Raw genomic sequence first — 20,552 nt, 5'->3', positions numbered from 1 at the left:
TGTTCTTTCTTATAAATCAGTTTTAAGTTTTTCATCCCACCTATATGAGACAAGTTTACATACTTTGATTCATTTTCCTTTCAAATTTTGCAACATTGGTTGCTCCAGCTATACAACGTCAAGCATTGATATCTCATTCATATAACCTCCTATTTGGACATGATTTTATTCGTTGTGAAGCTCTCACATATAATTATAAATTATTTATATCCAAAGTTAGTGAATCTGATTTTAGCTAAGGTTTTCCAACAAAATATGAGTGATTAAAGTTCTTGGCATGTATATTTTTAAGCTATTATTGTTACGTCTTAACTATATAACAATATTTTACTTGGGTTGATAATTATATGTTTTCTATTCAATTGTAATTGGAATTTTTCTTGATGGGTCAGACTCACAGTATATGAACTTTTTAAAACGTGTAACCAAGTTTTCTGGACGTTAGTCTTGTCACTATATGAAGAGGTTACCCTCGTAATGGGTTAGTAAAGAAACAAGAGAGGCAAGCCTAATAACATTGGGTGGCCCAAAGGGTTTATAATTGGTCCTTCGGGACAAGAAATAAGGCAGGCTCGACAATAGCCCGGTCAAAAGTAACCCACAAGCAAGCATATGATGAAAAGATTAGAAGAGGCTCAGCAAAGGCCCAAAAAAGAAAGCCCAAGTGAGTAATGAAGATAAGGAAAAAAGCAAGTTAACTAGGAAGAGTGAAGAGAGGGAAATGTATCTTTTAGGTAATGTTTCTCTGAGTCATGGGAAAGGCTCAAGATGGGTGTGTCCCCCAGCACAAGCTGAGGCCTGGAGGATAAAAGATGAATGATGAAGGAGCTGGAGGATAATAAGTAGTATAGAAATCCTGCATGTAATAGTCAATCTCCTAATCCCCTATGTATATGGAGAAAGGGTTACTTGGATCCTCAGGTTCAAGTAAGACCATAACTTAATAATATTTCCCATGATTCTCCTTGAAGCATAATCTTGAATCCTCCTAACCACAACACGCATTTCACTTATATTAACTTCATAGTTCATGCTACTCTTTGTAGCACTTGTAGTTCGGTCATTCAATAAAGCAAACTTCGAACTCATATCAATAGTATTATCGATTCAACTAGGGTTCCAACACTATATAAATGCTTTTATCATTATACCAATCTCAATCTCCACTTTGAGCTATCACTTTGCATATAGAGTATGGTTAATTAGGTATTAAAAAAAACAGTGAAATAAATCATTTTCTAACTTCAAATTTGCGGTGACTCAAATAGTAAAATAATAATAATAATAAATAAGTAAATAAATAAGAGTTTGATCCAACCCAGTAAAAGCTTTATCTTGAGAGACATGAACAAAGAAAAACTTTAACCGGTTAAAATAGATTTTGAACTCACTTGGTGATGGTTATCATTATGTTGAGACTTGAAGATGAATGCATGTAAAAGAACTATATAAGGTGTAAAAATACTGGTGTAAAGAATAGTAAGCCCGTCATCTTTGATTTATATACTAAAACTAGATTTTATTCCCTGTTACGGGGCTTGTTTTATATTATTCGTTTTTAATATTTATATATTTATATATGTATATTTGAATTTTAATTTTATTTATTGTAAGAAAGTTAATAATTAATATACTTGAGGTTTGATGATGAAATGGTTTCACAAATAACTGATACGTTATAATCCGGTTTAAAAGCTATTTGGGTTTGGTGATACCCATTATGTAAGGGCCTGTAACCCTACTTAGCGTTGGATTTACTCATAAACTCAGTTTGTTATAACGGAAGTCTATACAAATCGCAGCGGAAATTTAAAACATTTATAATACAACTTCTAACTTGAGCTAGATCTTCAATATGGATAGCCTCGTATGCGCCTCAAGCTTACCACGTCATCAATAATACCTGCATGCATACTAAAAGTCAGCTACACGCTGAGTGAGTTCTAACGTTTCTTTACTTTCACAACATACAATTTACAAGCAAATCTCATCTTTCAAACATTAATGTATATCATAGCGTTTATAATTCTTTATTTACTTCCTCTATGTATGTCTATTAATCATTTCCTAACTATATTCTCATACGCCTACTCGTAACTGAGCCTCCTACTCTTACTCATAACCGAGCCTCCTATCTTTGCTCATAACCGAGCCTTCCTTGCTCATAACTGAGCCTCATATCTTTGCTCATAACCGAGCCTTCCTTGCTCGTAACCGAGCCCTTCCTGTCTTTGCTCATAACCGAGCCTTATAAAGTTAGAGGGATTTGCCATCCTAACTTATTCTGCATGCATGAGGCCCGAAGGCTCTACGCATGAACATATACACATTCTTCTATACGTAGCATTCATACTCATTGATATTCATATAACATTTTATACAAGCATTAGTAGTATATATTCCTTAACTCTTTCTATTCTAACTATCATTCAAACATTCAAATATATATAAACACGTTCTTGCAAGATATATGGCATTAACTAAAGTCACATATATCTATACTTTCACATAGGAGTATGCATACAGCTCCAAAACGTTTAAAGGAAAAAGGGGGTTAGAACTCACCTGTTGTCGGTTCCGCTCAGAATTAATCGTGATTCCTTGCTTCACTGAGCTCGACTAACTTAAAGATGAGACTAGGCTAGATCTTGGTTACTTGGAATCCTAACTCGAGCTCATTCTCAGATGAGCAGGATATCAACTTTTATCCCTAGATCTTGGATTGAATGGAAAGATTAAATGTTTGGGTGCATATGGGGTTTATGTTGTGAGTGTGTGTGTCTGATGATTGAAAGGATGATGGTGAGATATTTAGGGTTTTAGGGGAAGTTTAAATAGGCTAGGCCCAAGGTTTAGGCCCGTGATCCTTTTCAAGCCCATAGTCCCTTCATTACTTATCCTATCATCTTACTACTTAGTCAAATTAAATCACTTTAACTAACGACACACGATAAAATAGACTCTTATTATTTTATTTAAATAAATTTCAAAACGAGGATGTTACACATTACCCGTTTATTTTCTTTATTATAAAATTGTTTTTTAATTATAAATAATATATTTTTTAAAATAAAATAGGATATTAATTTTTAGTATATTCCTATTTTATAGGATTTTCATATCAAATAATTGATGAGATTATTTTTTATTATAATGAGATGATATAACCCGTTTAAGAGCTATATGGGTTTGGTGAGACCTTTACCCGTAAATTCAGGTCAAATGCGTGAGAAACCTTCATTTACAAATAAAACAATCTGATGGCTTGAGAGAATGGTTGTTTTACATTTTTCGATTTTTAATATTTATTTTTTGGATTAATTTTTTTTTATTGTAAGAAAGTTAATAATATACTTAGGGTTTGATGATGAAAGGGTTTCATAAATAAATGATATGCTATAACCCGTTTAAAAGCTATCTGGATTGGTGACCCATGACCCGCTTATGTTTTTTACTATAAAATTGTTTATTAATTATAAATACTATCTTTTTCTTTTTAAATTGAATATTAAATTTTAGTATATTCTTATTTTGTAGGATTTTCATATCAAATAATTGGTAAGATTAAATTTTAACTTAATGAGATGTTATAACCCGTTTAAAAGCTATTTGGTTTTGGTAAGACCCATACCTATGAATTTGGGTTAAATCAATGAGAGGCCTCAATTTAAAAATCAAGAAATCTGGTGGCTTTCATAAAAGGGGGGAGCGACCACATCGCGACACATAGGATTTTTGAGTTTTCGATATATATTATAGATTTTTTATTATGAGCTTATTGGCCCATTATGTATTTACGAAATGCATTGCGTTCTCTGTAATTTGTAATGCATTATAAAGTACTAATCAATACGGTATTTTATTATCTTACATTGTATTGGAGCCTTATGGTTCTGGTTATCGTCTTCCTTACACAATACACAAATAGTAAACACATTATACAATATAGATTATAGAAAACAACAAGGTTATCCTCCATAACTCTCTTTCAATTATGTGCATTACGGTAACCTCTAACTTCTCATACCTTTAATATAGTTCGCTTTATTCATCCAGGAACTCACGTATTTGTTTTTTATTGCCTCGATAGAGATTTCTTAGAAGGTCCCCCATTCTCATACTACTTCTACTTGAGCACTCTTAATTGTAGAGTTTTCTCTACTCGACCATCATTAAGTATCCAAAACGCGTTAACGATATTTGAGGCGGGGAGTGTCTTTTGAAGCAAGAATCTCTCATAGTCACGGCCAATGTGAGATTTAGCTAAGGTATTAAAATAGGCTTATGTTAATCGTCTTTGCATAATTACAATTGCAACCCCCCCTTATTGACTCATCGTCCTAGATTAGGCTTCCAAAGCACCAAAGCGGCAAAGCAGCGAGTCCGCCCAAATATCGCTGCTGCCGTTTTTGTGATTTATTCCTTGTTTTTTTAACCACGTTCTACTTCTCTGGCTATATATTAGATTTTGTTTGGGCAATTGGGCCTTTCTTTCTGTATTAACTCCAATTAGTCCAATCCAATCTGTATATATAAAAAAATTTGGGGGCCTTTATTTTTTGGTGGCACTTGCTTGGCCTAGTTATTGAAAAAGTCCCTGTCTTGACAAACATAAGTGTTCACAGACGACTTTACACTACCGTTACAACCACATTCGCCCCGCCATCCATACCACCACCACCACCACCACCACCACCACCATGCAACTTCTGTTAATGGATCTACATACCAAACACCATTAGTTATTTTGTTATTATATCAATATCAAAAAAATATCTTTTAACATATGTTACATATCCTTTAAAAAATATATGTACCCACAAGGCCACAACACTCATTTATTGATATTGTAATAACTAGGGTAGGGTAGAAACCCAAACCATTCCGATGAAACCAATGCCACACAATTGTCATTGATATTGATTTACTTTCGTATTCAAAGCCTGTTAAAAGTCCGGACCAGGTTGCTGCCTGTTGGTTCGTCCGAAACAACGTCAGAATCAACTGCAGCTTGCTGCCACGTTTCCAAATCTCCGGACGTGGTCTTTTTTAACCTTTTCCTTTTCATTTATTTATACTATTATTATAAAAAATATATATGTATTATTTTTAATATTAATAGACCCACCTATACTCTGCCAGCCACCTTCCACCAACTCAACAACACAACACACTCAGAAACTAACGCCACTTTTATTCTTCTTCTTCCAACTTTTATAAACCCTTAACAGTTAACACCGCCACCACCCCCACCACCACCATGTCGGCGGCGGCGATGTCAGCCATGGGTTACACCTCTTCAAAAGACTACTCCAAATTCAAACCCCACATCCCAATAGTCTCATTCCGATTCAACCCATCATCCTCTTCTCTCTCCTTCAAATCAAAACCCACCACCAGCATCCACCGCCACAACCACTTTCCAATACTACCAGCATTTTCCGGCGGTGACGGAATCGGAAACAATAATAATAATAATAATAATAATAATAATAATAATAACAACAATAACAATAATAATAATAATAACGGTGGTGGTGGTGATGGGAATGAGGCGGAGGTGATGATGGTGTTGGCGGAGGTGGGGCGGACGTTGGAGAATATTCCGGGGGATTTGGCGGCGGCGGTGAAGGCGGGGAGGATACCGGGATCTGTGGTGAAGAGGTATTTGGAGATGGAAACGTCGCCGTTTTTGAAGTGGTTGATGCAGTTTGGTGGGTTTAAGGAGCGGCTGCTGGCCGATGATTTGTTCTTGGCAAAGGTTGTTATGGAATGCGGCGTTGGGATGTTTACTAAGGTATTTTTAATAATATATTGGTGACCTAATGTTTTTTTTTATATTTTTTAATTTTTTAAATCTAAATTAGATTTTATTTTATATTATATTAGTTTAATTTAGATTTGCTGGCTTGTTGAATCTGCATTATTACAACAATATACTGAGAATAATAACATGTCAAGAATTAGGTGATTTTTGGTGTTTCATTAGTAATTTGAGTATCATCATTGCATATGGTTATCAAATGCCATAGGCGCAAGTAGAGGTGCACAAACTGGTTTAAAACTCAAAACCGGTTAGGTTTGGTCAACAAAAGCCAAAACCGGTTTATGATCGGTTTCGGTTTGGGTTGAAACCAGTTTCTTACAATGTTATGATCGGTTTCGGTTCGGTTTTTGCCCGGTTTCGGTTCGGTTAACCGGTTTGGAGTCGGTTTTGGTGGAGAAATTACAAACTGGTTCTATATCTAAGTTTCAATAGCACCCCTTGCGTTTCTTTTGCTCGGCCTTGTTATGTTCTCATGATTCGGGCATAGACAATGCCGAAGTGCTCGCCTAGGAACTAGAAGCACATTTATTGAGCCTCGCCTAAAAAATGGGTCTAGGCAAAAGAAGCGATGGCTTTTAAATCTATATGAATAAATTTATATCTAAGTTTTGGGTACTTAATCCTAGAAACCTATGAAATATGAATAAATTTATATGAATATCCTGCGTCTTGTGTACGTGATGCGATTCTCTTTGCGCCTTGCTCTTTGGATCCGGACCGTTTTGCCTTGGTGCAATGCGCCTTTTAAAACCAAGGCATTTTCTAGTCACAAAGATTTTTTTAAGGTGATGTTATCATCAACTATTCATTTATAAAGTAACTAATATGTTACTTAGAAATCGAACATGGTCTCATGCATATTTGTTTGCTAGTTTTGCATGATTGAAGGGTTTTTAAGATAATTGAAAAATAAATGATTTCTTTTAAGTTTGTGCAAAGTAAGAGCAGCTGCAAATTTCATGAGACAGAGGAAGTACCATAATATCTACGATTTCATTAGTGTTACAAACACTTTGTAATTGTGATTATTGTTGTTTTCCGTTTGTACTCTCGTATGCTTACTGTTATATGTTCTCCTGGATATAAAGATGGATTAGAGTTTCTCAAGAAGAATTAATTGGTTCTCCTGGATTTATAATTACCGACAATTTTCTTCGTTTTAGACTCAATTATCTTGTTTTTATTGTCTTTTCTAAAAATGTGCTTTTATTCTGTAAAGCGCCAAATATATTTCGATGTTTCTTTCCATTAAAATATATTTGATTTATTATAATTTCTTATTTGATGTATGCATACAGACTCTTGCAGAATATGAAAAACGCAAAGAAAATTTCTCCAAGGAGCTGGAAATTGTTTTTGCTGATGTGGTATGTTATTCTTACATTTTGACAAGTTCACAGCTTTAATTAAATGTAAGCCAAGTTGAGTTAGTAATACAGGAAGGTGGGTTGGTGACGTGTCAGTTCCATAAACGGATCAAGCGAGTCGGGTCGGGTCGATTCGCTAGTTTTTAAAGAAATGTATCTTTATAAAAGCTATCCTTTTGTGCTTTATTTAGTAAAAAAATTAAAGAAAACTGAAAAAAAAACATTGGTCTTTGCATATTTTATAAAAATGAAATTATAAATTCTTATGATCACATACACATATTTCAGGTTCTTTTAAATTTATTAAATGCAAATTTTAGAAATTGTTACTTGGTAGTTAAACGGGAGGGGTGGGTTGGGTAACGTGTCAAAACAGGTCACTTCCATAAACAGCAAACTTTATAGAATCTATCATTGTGTGCTTGATTTATTTGTAGAATTTAGAGAAAATTGATAAAAGTAATTTGTTCTTGGCATTTTAAAAATTTATTTAATGGTCCTATCAGAGTTTCAGACAATCAGACGTTAGTTGCAGAGTCAAATTACAATGCTTTCTTTGACATGATATGGTTGGGCTCTATGACTTCTACCTCAAACGGGCCAAATAAAAAGTTTAGCTAAAACGGTAACATGTCAAACGGGTTAAAAAACGTCTGAAGCCCATGTTGTTAAATCACTTCATTTGAAAGATTTTATTCCGACATGTTTCAACTCTAACCCATATTGACCCAACACGGACCGACACATCTGAGGTCCTGACCGACCCACTTTGTATTTTGCCCAGGTGATGGCTGTAATCGCAGATTTCATGCTTGTTTACCTTCCTGCCCCTACTGTCTCTCTTCGACTTGCCATATCTCTAAATGCAGGGCGTATTGCCAAGTTCTTTTACAACTGTCCCGATAACGCATTCCAGGTTATTTCTTCTTTTTTTAATCTATATATGCTAATTCTTTTAACTATCTTGAATATTTGTTAAATAATATTATTTTGATCATTTTCAGATTGCTTTGGGTGGAACATCATATACATTACTTCAGAGACTGGGTGCTATAGCTGTAAGATTCCTTCTTTTCTTTTTTAATTTTATATAATCGTCCACATATTTAAAGTTTTAGTTTTTAATTTTCAGCGTAACGGGTCAAAGCTTTTTGCCGTGGGCACTGCATCCTCACTGGTAATTTGCTATTCATGTACACTTCATATTATCTTGAACCAACGGGTCGGGTTGACTCGTTTGATATCAGTTTCTGATCGGTTTGAAAATGGTGTACAGGTTGGCACGGTTATGACAAATACACTGATAAATGCTAAAAAGGCGGTTCAGAAATCGTCTGATGATGAGCTCGAGAATATTCCCGTTTTAGCCACCAGTGTGGGATACGGTGTTTATATGGCGGTTTCTAGCAATCTCCGGTAAGCTTAACTTATTACCGTTATTTGATATTATTTTTTTATATAAAAAAATTTTAAAGATTGAAAATTAATAATGTTACAAAATCTTTTGGGACAGGTATCAACTTCTTGCAGGTGTAATTGAACAAAGGCTTCTAGAACCTTTGTTACACCAACACAAGTTAATGTTGAGTGCAGCCTGCTTTATTGTTAGGACAGGAAACACATATTTGGGTTCATTATTGTAAGTTTTATTATAAAAAAATTAAAATATTTCGTCATTTAATTTTGTTCTCTCTCTCTCTCTTTTTTTTAAATTAATTGGAGTTTTTGAAATGTTTTAAACAGGTGGGTGGATTATGCGCGTTTGGTTGGGCTTCAGAAGGCTCATGATGTCGTCGAAGAAGTTTAGTTCATGACGGCAGAGATGCAGATTAGCCGACATGATTCGAGTTCTCTGTGGTTAGTCTCAAGGGGTGGCTGATTCCTCAGAATTTTCAACATTTGTTTAAATTTGACTTGGTGGTTTGGTTTTAAGACGGTTTAATGTGTCTTTTGAGTTTCTAGTTGATTTCATAGCGTTGGATAGATTTTTGTTTTGAATTTTAAAATGTTTAATATAAAATAAACTATTATTGTGACAGTATAGTTTATTACGCGTATGATTTGAAACTGTTATGATTTGACAGTATAGTTCAATGTAACAGGAGATAGATCACGAACATCAAAGGCGATCGACGGCCACAATGTGGAATGGTCATCTACTTTTTGGTTAAGTACTACATGAATCCAAAAAAACTCAAAACACGCGGTCGATCTCACAGTTAAGCTATGGACGGCCATGGCACTTCAGTAACAAAATCATAGATAGACAACATGCTCAAATGACAATCAGTTTTAGCCAAATCACATGGAACTTATTTTTGAGAGACGAAATGAGAAAGCGAGAACAGAAGGATAACAGTAGCATAGTTTGATTATTTGACATAGAATTAAAAAACTGTTTACGCTGACTGTTTATTAATGTTAAAAACCAAACATGTTAATTCTTAGACCATACGTACTGGAGTGTGATATGAGCTTCATTGTGGGGCAAAGCGAGGCACACACAGCCCCCACCCTTGTTTTCCTTTTCGTTTTAGCCGGATTCATTGTATTTACAACGGAGGTGGGGGGGGGGGGAGGATGGCCAATCAAAAGTTTGTAACTTTTAATATATAATTTTATTTATATTAAAATATTATAAAGGTAATAAACTGTAATGACTGAACAGTCTGAACGGGTGTTATGAGACATTTTACCATAACGTCATTTTTTACAAAACTAGCCATTGCTGACCAGGACACCACGAGTCACACAACCCACCCTCTGCTTAGTTACCACTACGCCTGGTCTTAGCAAACAACGCAAATTAGCTTTTGTATTAAAGGTTTTCCTAAGCTAACAAAAAAGAATTTAAAAATAAAAACTTAACACAAGGTCTCAAACACTTGAACTTGCATTAAGCATAAGGAGTATTTACCAACAGACCAGTTCCCAATCTATAATTTATTTCGCCCATACGTATAGTTTTTTTTTCTTTTTTCCCCCCCGATACGGAGGCCTTAATCGAGTGGAGGCCTAAAGCCCTTACTTGATTTTAACGACCCTAGGGCCGGCCTTGTTATCACCACGTCACTTTTTGCAAAACTAGCCATTATTGACTGGAACACCACGCATCACACAACCCCCGATTATTCTTAGTTACCACTACGCTCGGTCTTAGCAAACAACCCAAATTAGCTTCTGTAATTTTCAAAACACAAAAATTAACACCACATCCAAAAGTAAACAAGTACCAAAAAGTCAAAAACATATTCATTACTTTAACAAACAACCGGAGGACTATATAATAACATCCAACAAACTTAAGGGACCATTTCCGTAACTCTCACTAGGGGTGTTCACGGTCCGGTTTTGACGGTTTTTGGGGTCAAACAGTAAGCCAAACCGTTAGTACGGTTTTTGCTAATAAAAAACCGAAGCCAAACTGTTAAAAATAAAAACCAAACCAAACCGAACCGTTATTAACGGTTTGGCTCCGACCGGTTTCACGATTTAGGCATTAATATGCTATTGTCAAAAACTTAAACTCTAATTCACAAGTTCAGATTTCAAGCTATCCAAAAATAAAATAACCAAAATGCAAGTTCCCCATAATTAATCATATTGTCCACAATTTCCAATTCCAATTCCAATTCCAATAAAGTCCACGAACCAAACGCACCCATTAATATGCTATTGTCAAAAACTTAAACTCTAATTCACAAGTTCAGATTTCAAGCTATCCAAAAATAAAATAACCAAAATGCAAGTTCCCCATAATTAATCATATTGTCCACAATTTCCAATTCCAATTCCAATAAAGTCCACGAACCAAACGCACCCTTAGGGTGCGTTTGGTTCGTGGACTTTATTGGAATTGGAATTGGAATTTGTATGGTAAATGGAATTTGAATAGGAATTTATGAATTCCATTACAAATCCATATCTTGTTTGGTTATACATTTGTTAAAAGGAATTGGAATTGAAAAACACCTAAAAAGACAAAATTACCCTTCCAAATTATCAAATATAACTAACCCTACCCATTTGTAAAATTATCAGACTTCTTCCTTTTTCTTTGAAGCTGCCAGCCACCACCGCCGGTCACAATCGTCACCACCACCACTGCTCCTTTGTTACTCACCACCGTCGGTCAGCACTGTCAACCACCATCTCCGACCACCGCTAGCAATCAAAACTGTTGAAAAAAAGGGTTGCGTTGACTTAAACATGGCCGGAAAATGCGGGTTTAGATCTGACCGGAAAACGCACGTTTATATCTGGCCGGAAAACGCACTAATTAGCCGTTGTTTCCGGGTCGGAAAAACATGATTCAGATCTCGCCGGAATTTCGTTGGTGTTGGCCGGAAAAAATGGTGGTGCCGGAATAAAATGTTAGTGGCCGGAAAAAATGGTGGCGGTAGTTGGTGACTATGCAGGTGACTTTGGTTACTACTTGCTAGGGTTATTTGAGTAAATTGTGAACATTCCTTTGAAATACCTTAAAATCCTTTGATATATGGAAGGAATCTAAATTCCATTAAATGATGAATTTGGATGGAAACTAATTCCAATTCCAATTCCAATTCCAATTCCAATTCCAATTCCAATTCCTTCACATACCCAACCAAACAGACCAAACAATGGAATTCGAATTCCAATTCCCTTGAAATCCTTTGAAATCCTCCAACCAAACAGGCCATAAAACATGGCGGGATACTGGATTTTTAGTAAAGTTGGGCTAAATTACACACTAGCATCTTATAGTGGGCTAAGACAAAAAGCCGAATTTTTAAAACATATGATATATTATAAATAATTATATAAATCTATTATCAAAAAATAAAATTTATATATAAATAAATCCTACGGTCCGGTCCGGTTTATTACGGCCGGTTTTCAATAAAAACCGCAAGCCAAACCATTCATTTCGGTTTGAAAATTTTGAAGCCGACCGACCGAATGTAAAAAAAAAAACCGAACGCGAAGCCAAACCGATAACCGGCTTGAACGGTTTCGCGGTTTTAAACCGATCGCTGAACACCAGACTCAGTGACTCCCACACACCAACAAACAACCCATTCAAATACCCACTAGGGTCCAAACTCAACTCACCACACCACACCACACCACACCACAGCACACCACACCACACAAATCTAGGGTTTCAATTCAAACCTAGGGTTCCAAATCCCAAATGGCGATCCAACCGTCCACCACCACCGATTCCGCCGTCGCACCACCACCGTCACACCTCCCAATCCTTAACCTCGCCTCCTGCAACACCGCCACCAGGTCAAAAGCCCTCAAACACCTCGCCACCTGGCTCCCAACACAACCCCATATCTCCGACGAAGACATGAACAAGCTATGGAAAGGCTTGTTCTACTGCGTCTGGCACGCCGATAAGCTACCAGTACAAACTAATCTCAATTCCAAACTCGCAAACATGCTGTTAACCCTAGACGTCCCGTTAGCACTTCATTATTTATCAGTTTTCTTCACGACCTTACGCCGTGAGTGGTCCGGTATAGATGTCCTTAGGTTAGATAAGTTTTTGTTGCTTATTCGGTTTTTCGTTAACTCGAGTTTTAATTTGCTTAAAAGGAACGCGTGGGATATCGAATTGTGTAAACGGGTTATGAATATTTACGAAGAGAAGTCGTTATTGGCGAATGATAGGAAGTTTTTAGGGAATGGAGTTAATTATCAAATCGCCGCGGTTTTTGTTAAGGAACTTAGAGGCTATTTGCCGGTTAAGCGGGAAGTGTGTGAGGTGTTATTGAGTCTGTTGTTTAAAGCGATGAGTGTGTGTCACGATAAGGTGTTGGTTGGGAAGATTAAAGGTCGGGTTTTTGATAAGTTGTTGAAACATGGTAGGAGGTTGATTGAGGTGAGGAGGAATGGAGACGGTGATGTGGCTAGTAAGGTTGTGAATTTAGGGACGATCGGTTTGAAGTTAGGGCTTGCGGGTAGGTTTTATGAGTTGGGGTCGTCGAGCGAGTGTTTTCAAGGGAATCGGAAGGTTTTGTTTGGGCTGAATAAGGAGTTTGTGAAGTTGGAGAAGGAGTTGGAGGCTTCGGGTGTTGATGTGCAGTTTCCGAGTGTTGAATGTGATGATGGCGATGAGGATGTTCCGGATTTGGTCCCGATTGTGGCGGGTTCGGGTTTGTTGTTGGAGGGTCCGAAAAGTGGTGTCGAGGGGTCTAAGAAGTCTTCAAAGAAGAAGAAGAAGAAGACGGAGATTAAGGAGAATGCAGATAGTGAAAAACAAGAAACGGGAAAAGAAAATGGTAACGGCGACATGATTATCACAAACGAGACTAATGATGTTACGTTTACTGAGATTTTCAGTTTGAATCTTCAGAAGGAGTTTGAGAAGGTAGCTGAAGAAGATGGTATGGATAAAGACGGCGAGTCAACTTTACATGAAGACTTGTCAACAATCACAATTTCAAGTAACAAAGCTTCGAAAAAGAGAAAACGAGCGAAGAGTGTTGAACGCCGCGAGTCAAACAACGCTGCCATTATCGAACAAAGTGGACTGTCTTTGAAAAGCGGTGAAAAGAGTGCGAAAAAAGTTAGGTTTTCTAAAAACAACTTGGTATGGAAGCCGCAGAGTCCGTTGCCGCCTCAAAGCCTCCGAATTCCACCTTCTGTTACCCCTAGAGGCAGTGCTTTAAAGAAAGGCGTGCCACCTGGACCGGTTAGGGAGATGCCACGTGTTGTTAAGAAGGCGAAGAAGAAGAAGATGAAGGTTAGGAAGGTGATGAAGACGACCTCGCCTGCAATTAAACGATTGAGGAAACTGCAGACGCTTTCTTAACTCATGATAAGGGTTTGATCTTTAATGATTGTTTTTTATTCAATTTTTTATAAACTGTTTGATTTCATGTTTCTGGTGCTTGTCTTTTAAATTTGGACGGTATCTTATATACTTTGTAGTCGTTTAGTTGCTACTGCGAGTGAATCTAAAACTGAAGGTTATGAGAACTGTATGTGTTAGGATTGCTGAATCTTGACATGATTATGAGTTTTGAGTGTAATTGAGGTGGATGAATATGCATTGTGTAAACCATTGATAATCTCTTCTAAAACCGAAATTTGACCCACATGTAGAATTTGACCCGCATGTAGATGAAGCAGCGTATCAATGGGCTAGTTTTAACTTGGTTATCATATTATTGACGTATTCGTTATATTAGATGTAAAATAGCCAACTTATAAGTACTATGAGTAGTAAGCCTAGCAACACGGGCGAGTCTGGTAGCGAGTCAAACGGGCCATAGTAGCGTTAGATTATAGGGAGCCCTAAAAGTTGAGTGTTTGGTTTGTTTTGCTGGCATAATATATGGTTAAATACATCTGTGACTACTAAACATTGTGGTTACTAAGTACTAAGCCATGCATCCTATAAGTATAAAACCTTGTATTCATCTAAAGGATATAAAGTCTTCTAGCATATTTAGTTTTATATAACTATTTACATAATCACGTAATAATATGAAGACTTCTGGTTTATTTAGTTTTTTTTAATATAATATAGGAAGATAATGACATAATAAAATAAATTAAAGATTTAAGTTATAAGGACGCCAAAGAATGGATCAGGGATGGCAAAAAGACTGAGCCTTACGGGTATACCGAAACTTGAAACAAATGGAACGGGCATATCTGAACCTGGTGGGTATGGGATTAGTAATTCAAAATTTTCTCTGGTATGGGCCGGGTATGGGATTAGATGATACCGACCTCATTACTTGAAAACACATGCTCGTTTACTTGAACTGTATACTCGAATCGTATACTCAAAAATTTAAATGATATTGATTTATTGTAACGCTTATATATGAAGTGTATAATATTCTAATTTGTATGCATAAAAGGTATAAAAGAATTATAATGATAAAAATGTACTTAAAAATCCCAACGGGTATACCTGAAAACCGCGGGTATGTTAGATACCTGACGGGTAATGGTCCGGGTATAGGGCATTGTTTTACAAACGGGTATGGACAAGGGACAACCAATACCTGGCTTGTTGCCATAGTTTTGATAAAGAAAAGTGAAGGCGGGCAAAATATCGTTACCCATTTGAAAAAAACCCGGGTAGAAGTCGGTTCTGGTTTCTAGAAATACCGGATTCGTGAAAGAAAAGTAAGGAAAACCTTGAGGGTTGAGATTTTACAGTTACTTATTGAACTTTGTGCCGACAAGCCCAAAGGTTTGGCTTAGCCCAGTTAAGTTTCGGTTAAATGGTTATCAATCATAAATGGTCAAAGAGTCAACTATTGACGATCTTTGTCACGATTGGCACGTGCTGTGCTTTGGACAACATAGAGAACAGTTACGAAGGTGCGCAAAACAAGCATATCTAAATCGAGAGTCGTCAGACAGTAGTATACTGTCCCATCCGGGACCATTATATAGACATGACATGAACTTTTGACTTTTTATGTAGTGGTTGATACCTATTTCTTCGTCAAACACGGCTGCCCTACGCTAGTCATGAAACCCAATTCTTCACTCATGGGCTTTTTCTTACACTTACGAGTAGGGATGAGCAAAAATCGGTATGGTATCGATTGGTACCGGTACCGGTACTGAAATCGGTATCGATTTGGTACCGTCGGTACTAAGGTTTTGAGTTTTCGAGACCGGTACGGTACGGTACCGGGATTTTCCAAGTTTTACCTTAAATACCGGTACCAATACCATACCGGTACCGAACCGAACATTTCGGTACCGGTATCAAAAATTTACAATTTTCGGGATCAGGATTCATCCCTACTTAGGAGTTTTTGTACAACTTAAATCCCATGAGATAGAGGTCGGTTCCTACCCGTATCCGACCTGTGGGTACGACCTGATATTGGATTTCTCACCAGACCTGTATCTGGATCCGCCGAAACTACTTCCATCTTTACCGGTCAAAACCTTACCCTACCCGAACCTGAAAAAAGCCTGGTCAAAAGCCGATCAAATACTCGTTTATACTTGGAACCGGTTCCTACCTGACCCGGTTTTGACTTTTGTTGACTATACCTGTAACCGGTTCCTAAATATACCCGATTTGTGCACCTCGACCACGAGATGTTAAAAAAAACCGAATATGAACTATTTGAATCTTGGATATCCGAACTTTTGTGTTCGAACTTGAATAGTGATTTTGAAAATTTGCGGATATGCGGATATTTGAATTATCCGAAATATATATATTTTTTTAATTATTAAATAGTAAATATTACTTATAAACCTCGGATAATTTTCGGATATTTTGGTTAAATTTTCGGATATTTCATATATATGAAATATTTTTAAAAATAATTCTTTAAGTTTTTCTTATAATTGATTTTTTTTCTTTCAAAATATATCCGTTTGGATATCTGAAACCGAAATTTCAACTCCGTTCGTGGCCATGGATTCTCCGTAGGTTCCTTTGGTGAAGTTTTTGAACATGTCATTTAACTCCACGTTTTTTTCAAACAATTTAGAAAATCTAAATATGTTTTTTCATAAACAAACGTGCAACGATATATAACTTCACAAAAGGCTGAAATTATCGAATTGAAGAATTATTGCATCACATTGTTATGTCATAATTGTCAATCTTGCCTATATAATAATGTGGCCGCAACTGTTTTTGCACCCCACTTCTCATCCACCTGCCTGGAACTAACAAGCTCGTTGGTTTAAACAACATGCGGCTTTCTAGTGAGATTCTAGCAAACGAAGGGAAAGGTCAGGGTCAGGTTAAGGTTCCACCGCGAGGCGGTGTCATACAGCAGATTGTAAAAGATATAGCCAGCAGCTGTAGTGGCGGAAAGAAGTAGCTAGCTACTTGGTGAATACCATAAAATAAAGGCGTGACTGATGTATGTAGATCTGGGTATATGCTTAGATCAGGTTCTAAGACCAAGTGTTCTTTTTAATTTCATGTGGTATCAAGTACTATCTTCTTTTGTTATATGATTTTTTAGTTGTGCATCTATTGACTTAAGTTTGTTTTTTCTCATCATCATCATCATCGTCGTACTCAGTATATCCCACCAATAGCAATGCTATGGTAGGGTCTGAGGAGGGTAAGATGTAGACAGCCTTACCTCTATCCCATAGGGATAGAGAGGCTGCTTCCGGTGAGACCCCCGGCTCGATGGTAGTTTTGCATCAAGCCTTGGACATAAGGCACATAGCACTCAATCATCGGGACACCGGCTGATCGGTGCATGTACCCTTGTCTTTCGGCTATCAACGCCACCACATGATGCCTGATTAACCTTCCGCCACTTTTAACGTTATTTTCACGAGATTAGTAAAATAACGTCAAAATTAGTGCAATTTTACTTTTGCCCACCCGAGGGTTCACACATATATAAATTATATGCGCGCACCGCAAGCAGGGCGTTAAGTTTGTTTTTTCTAAAGGCTAATATTATAAACGAAAAGAGAAGGGGCCCCGGGGTAACTCCGAAGAGTACAAATAACAAACAAATGACATCACAATACAAAATAAAAAAAATAAAAAACAGCTATAACCAAAAGTTCTCAAAGTTAAAATTGCACAACTTCTCCCACTCCAACTCCGATCTATTGTTTCCATACTTGAACCATAAAAACGAGTCCGCTTTGGTGTTGTTAACCAACTTATCCACCAACAAATGTTTATTGTTGAAGATCTTTTCATTTCTTGATTTCCGCATCATCCAACATGTGACTATTGAGATTGCTTGAATTGCTATACACCCCTCTTTACTCTTCTTATGCTTGTTAGGATATTCAAGAATTTCTTCACCAAGTCAAAATTGATTGTAACGGGATGTTTCACCCATATATGTATACTAGACCAAATCCACTTTGCATTCATACAATGATATATTGAGTTGTGTTTTGGTTGTGATGTTGAGAAATGAGTTGTTAATCCATCAACTTGGCTGATTTTGTTATGTATATAGTAGCTTGCAACTTTTATAAGAAATAAGCTTGAAGTTTGATATAATGTACAAGAAAACAAACTTCTAATAGCCTGAAAATTTGAACCGAAAAAATGAAAGACGGAAATTTAAAATGGTTTAAAAAAATGTGTGCGCATATAAAATATAATTCAAGCCAACCTAACCGAACTGAGCGTACTTTGCTTGTTTACAAGCCAAATCGATCGGTTCGTTTACAAATCCGAGTCGAAATTGATCAAGCATTTTCCAAGTGATTGTCGAGCATCGAGCGATTTGGACAACCAAATTTGACATTTCAATTCGGCTCACTCAAAATAAGCACCTTAGACCGGTCAATATTTCATGATATACTTGCCTTGACACAAGTGACCCTGTGACAAGTTGGAGGTAAACAATTTGGGTTGCAAAGTTAAGATTAAGAAAACTTTTCATAACTCAAGGTTAAAGTTATTGAATATCGAAAGTTGGGATTAGATCTATACATCCACTTATATGATACTTCTTTTCATTTAAGTGGATGTCACATGCTTTTCTTCAACATTAAGTAATCATAGTTCTTTATTTTGATATGAAGATAGGATTGGCAACACATGTGTTATTGTGTTTAACAGGTGAGCGACGATGTGATTAACACAAATATTAATCACGAATACAACTCATTTAACTACTTTACATCTTATGTCTATAACCATGTTTTGGTCCGGCCCTGAGAATTTGCATGCCCCAGCTAAGCAGGAAAAAAAATATGCTCATTAAGCCTTTACGTACTAAAGAATGTAAACAGTTTCTTTTTAAATATTGATTAAAGTTATGGTAATAAACATAACAATTAAAAAAATCACAGTATTAGAACAAGTTTATGACATACTAGACAGGTTAATAGCTAACCAAGGATTTGTGAAACTCTCATAGCATTCTTGATAACAAATTGGTGAATCAACTTTTCACAGTTTATGCTCTCTAATATCTCGCTTTCAATAGCTTTCATCGGCAACCAACTAAGTCTTTCTTAGGACATTGTGTATCATAAATATGATTTCAATAACTACAATTACAAAAAGTCTTTTCTGCAGATACTATCGTGACTGCCGGTGTTCGAAGTTGACCCTGCTATCCCACCTATTCGTTTCATTTTTTTAGTTTTTAACTTTTATTGATTAATTTAAAGTGACGGGTCTTTTTTCAATTTTTAATGAGCCTATATGTAACATTCGTTAATTTTCGGACCCGAAAATTCGGTCCGTTTAATTTTGTTTTTATCATTATCCGGACTATTGTTATTTAATAAAGTCAATAATTTATTAATTCTTGATCATTGATTATTTATTTCACTTCCCGCCACTCGGTTTTACTTTCATTTATTTAATAAAATATTAAAACTATCGCAAATGTGCAAAATCCATCCTTAACCATGTTCTATCATAACTTGATCCACCTGCCAAAGCCCAGAGACTAGTTTGCAATTTACTTAAAACTTTGTTTCTCCCTCATCCTTCTCCCGCAAACGGCACCCTCCCTCTTCAGTTTTGATCTCCGATCAAGCCTGATTTCACGAAAATTGATCCAATCTACTTGTTAATTGATCAAAAAACGCGTTCAATCACAAGTTTAATCGAGTAATTAACAACTAATTGACAACCTATTTGGCATTAAACCCGACCGCGGCTATCTTGACCTTGTTCCACTCCATAATGCAATTAATCTAATCCACACCATCCTCTCAACATTCCAATGCTAAGCCTTAAACCAATTGTACCTCAGAAGCCGTCCAAGATCGATTTTTGAATTCCTCAATTAATTTCGTTTCTTAAATCAATCTTATCAGGTAATTGGTATACGGTTTGGATCGGATTTGAACATTCTATAAAACCCCTTGATAGAGGGCGGCATAAGACCTCGATTTGGGGCTGGATTAATTCTTTTTATGCTTTTTTTTTTTAAATTTATTCCTTATTAATATCATTTATTTTAATTAATATTATGTTATTTAAATTATAATTATTTTACAAACTAAAGATATTACCAATCGTTTAACGGACCAAACACCGCTAGACTTTTAAAAAAATAAACTCTTGTTTAAACTTCCAGATGTGTATATATATAAACTTATAATTTTCTATCTATTTTCCTGATTTAACTAAATACAATTTTATAAATAAATATATTAAAAATAGTTTACATAATATTAAGTTAGCATTTTATTAAAAGTCATAGCGTGATTTGTAATAATATTCAAATCGTTTATGCTTTTAATTCAAATGTATAAAATTACTATAAAATATATTTAACGCCTTATCGATCCCAAATTCGTTATAAGCAGTAGTCCCTAGTGCATCTTGTTGCCGGAACCGAACTCAACACCATCGAATTTGAACATATTACAGTGCACAAAGGTGCAATTAACCAAAATTAAGAACACAATATGTA

General features: G+C 36.1%; 2 protein-coding genes across 2 annotated transcripts; both read left to right on the top strand.

The window, feature by feature from the left end:
• Window positions 1-5,227: 5,227 nt before the first annotated feature.
• Window positions 5,228-9,087, top strand: LOC143574504 (protein RETICULATA-RELATED 4, chloroplastic-like). Its single transcript, XM_077059109.1, has 8 exons — window positions 5,228-5,797; window positions 7,126-7,194; window positions 7,979-8,110; window positions 8,199-8,252; window positions 8,327-8,371; window positions 8,471-8,610; window positions 8,708-8,833; window positions 8,938-9,087. The coding sequence occupies exons 1-8, from the start codon at window positions 5,261-5,263 to the stop codon at window positions 8,999-9,001; spliced, it is 1,167 nt and encodes a 388-aa protein (XP_076915224.1). The 5' UTR covers window positions 5,228-5,260; the 3' UTR covers window positions 9,002-9,087.
• Window positions 9,088-12,370: 3,283 nt separating this feature from the next.
• LOC143574494 (uncharacterized) lies at window positions 12,371-14,252 on the top strand. The gene has a single exon (XM_077059103.1). It carries the CDS (start codon window positions 12,371-12,373, stop codon window positions 13,997-13,999), a length of 1,629 nt encoding a protein of 542 aa, XP_076915218.1. The 3' UTR covers window positions 14,000-14,252.
• Window positions 14,253-20,552: the final 6,300 nt, after the last annotated feature.

This window comes from Bidens hawaiensis, unplaced genomic scaffold (assembly GCF_021521415.1).
Source record: "Bidens hawaiensis isolate Kalapana, Puna unplaced genomic scaffold, B.hawaiensis_p1.1 tig00001412_1, whole genome shotgun sequence".
Classification (NCBI taxonomy): Eukaryota; Viridiplantae; Streptophyta; class Magnoliopsida; order Asterales; family Asteraceae; genus Bidens; species Bidens hawaiensis.
The sequence above is the reverse complement of the archived record's forward strand: the minus strand, read 5'-3'. Positions and strand labels throughout refer to the sequence as shown.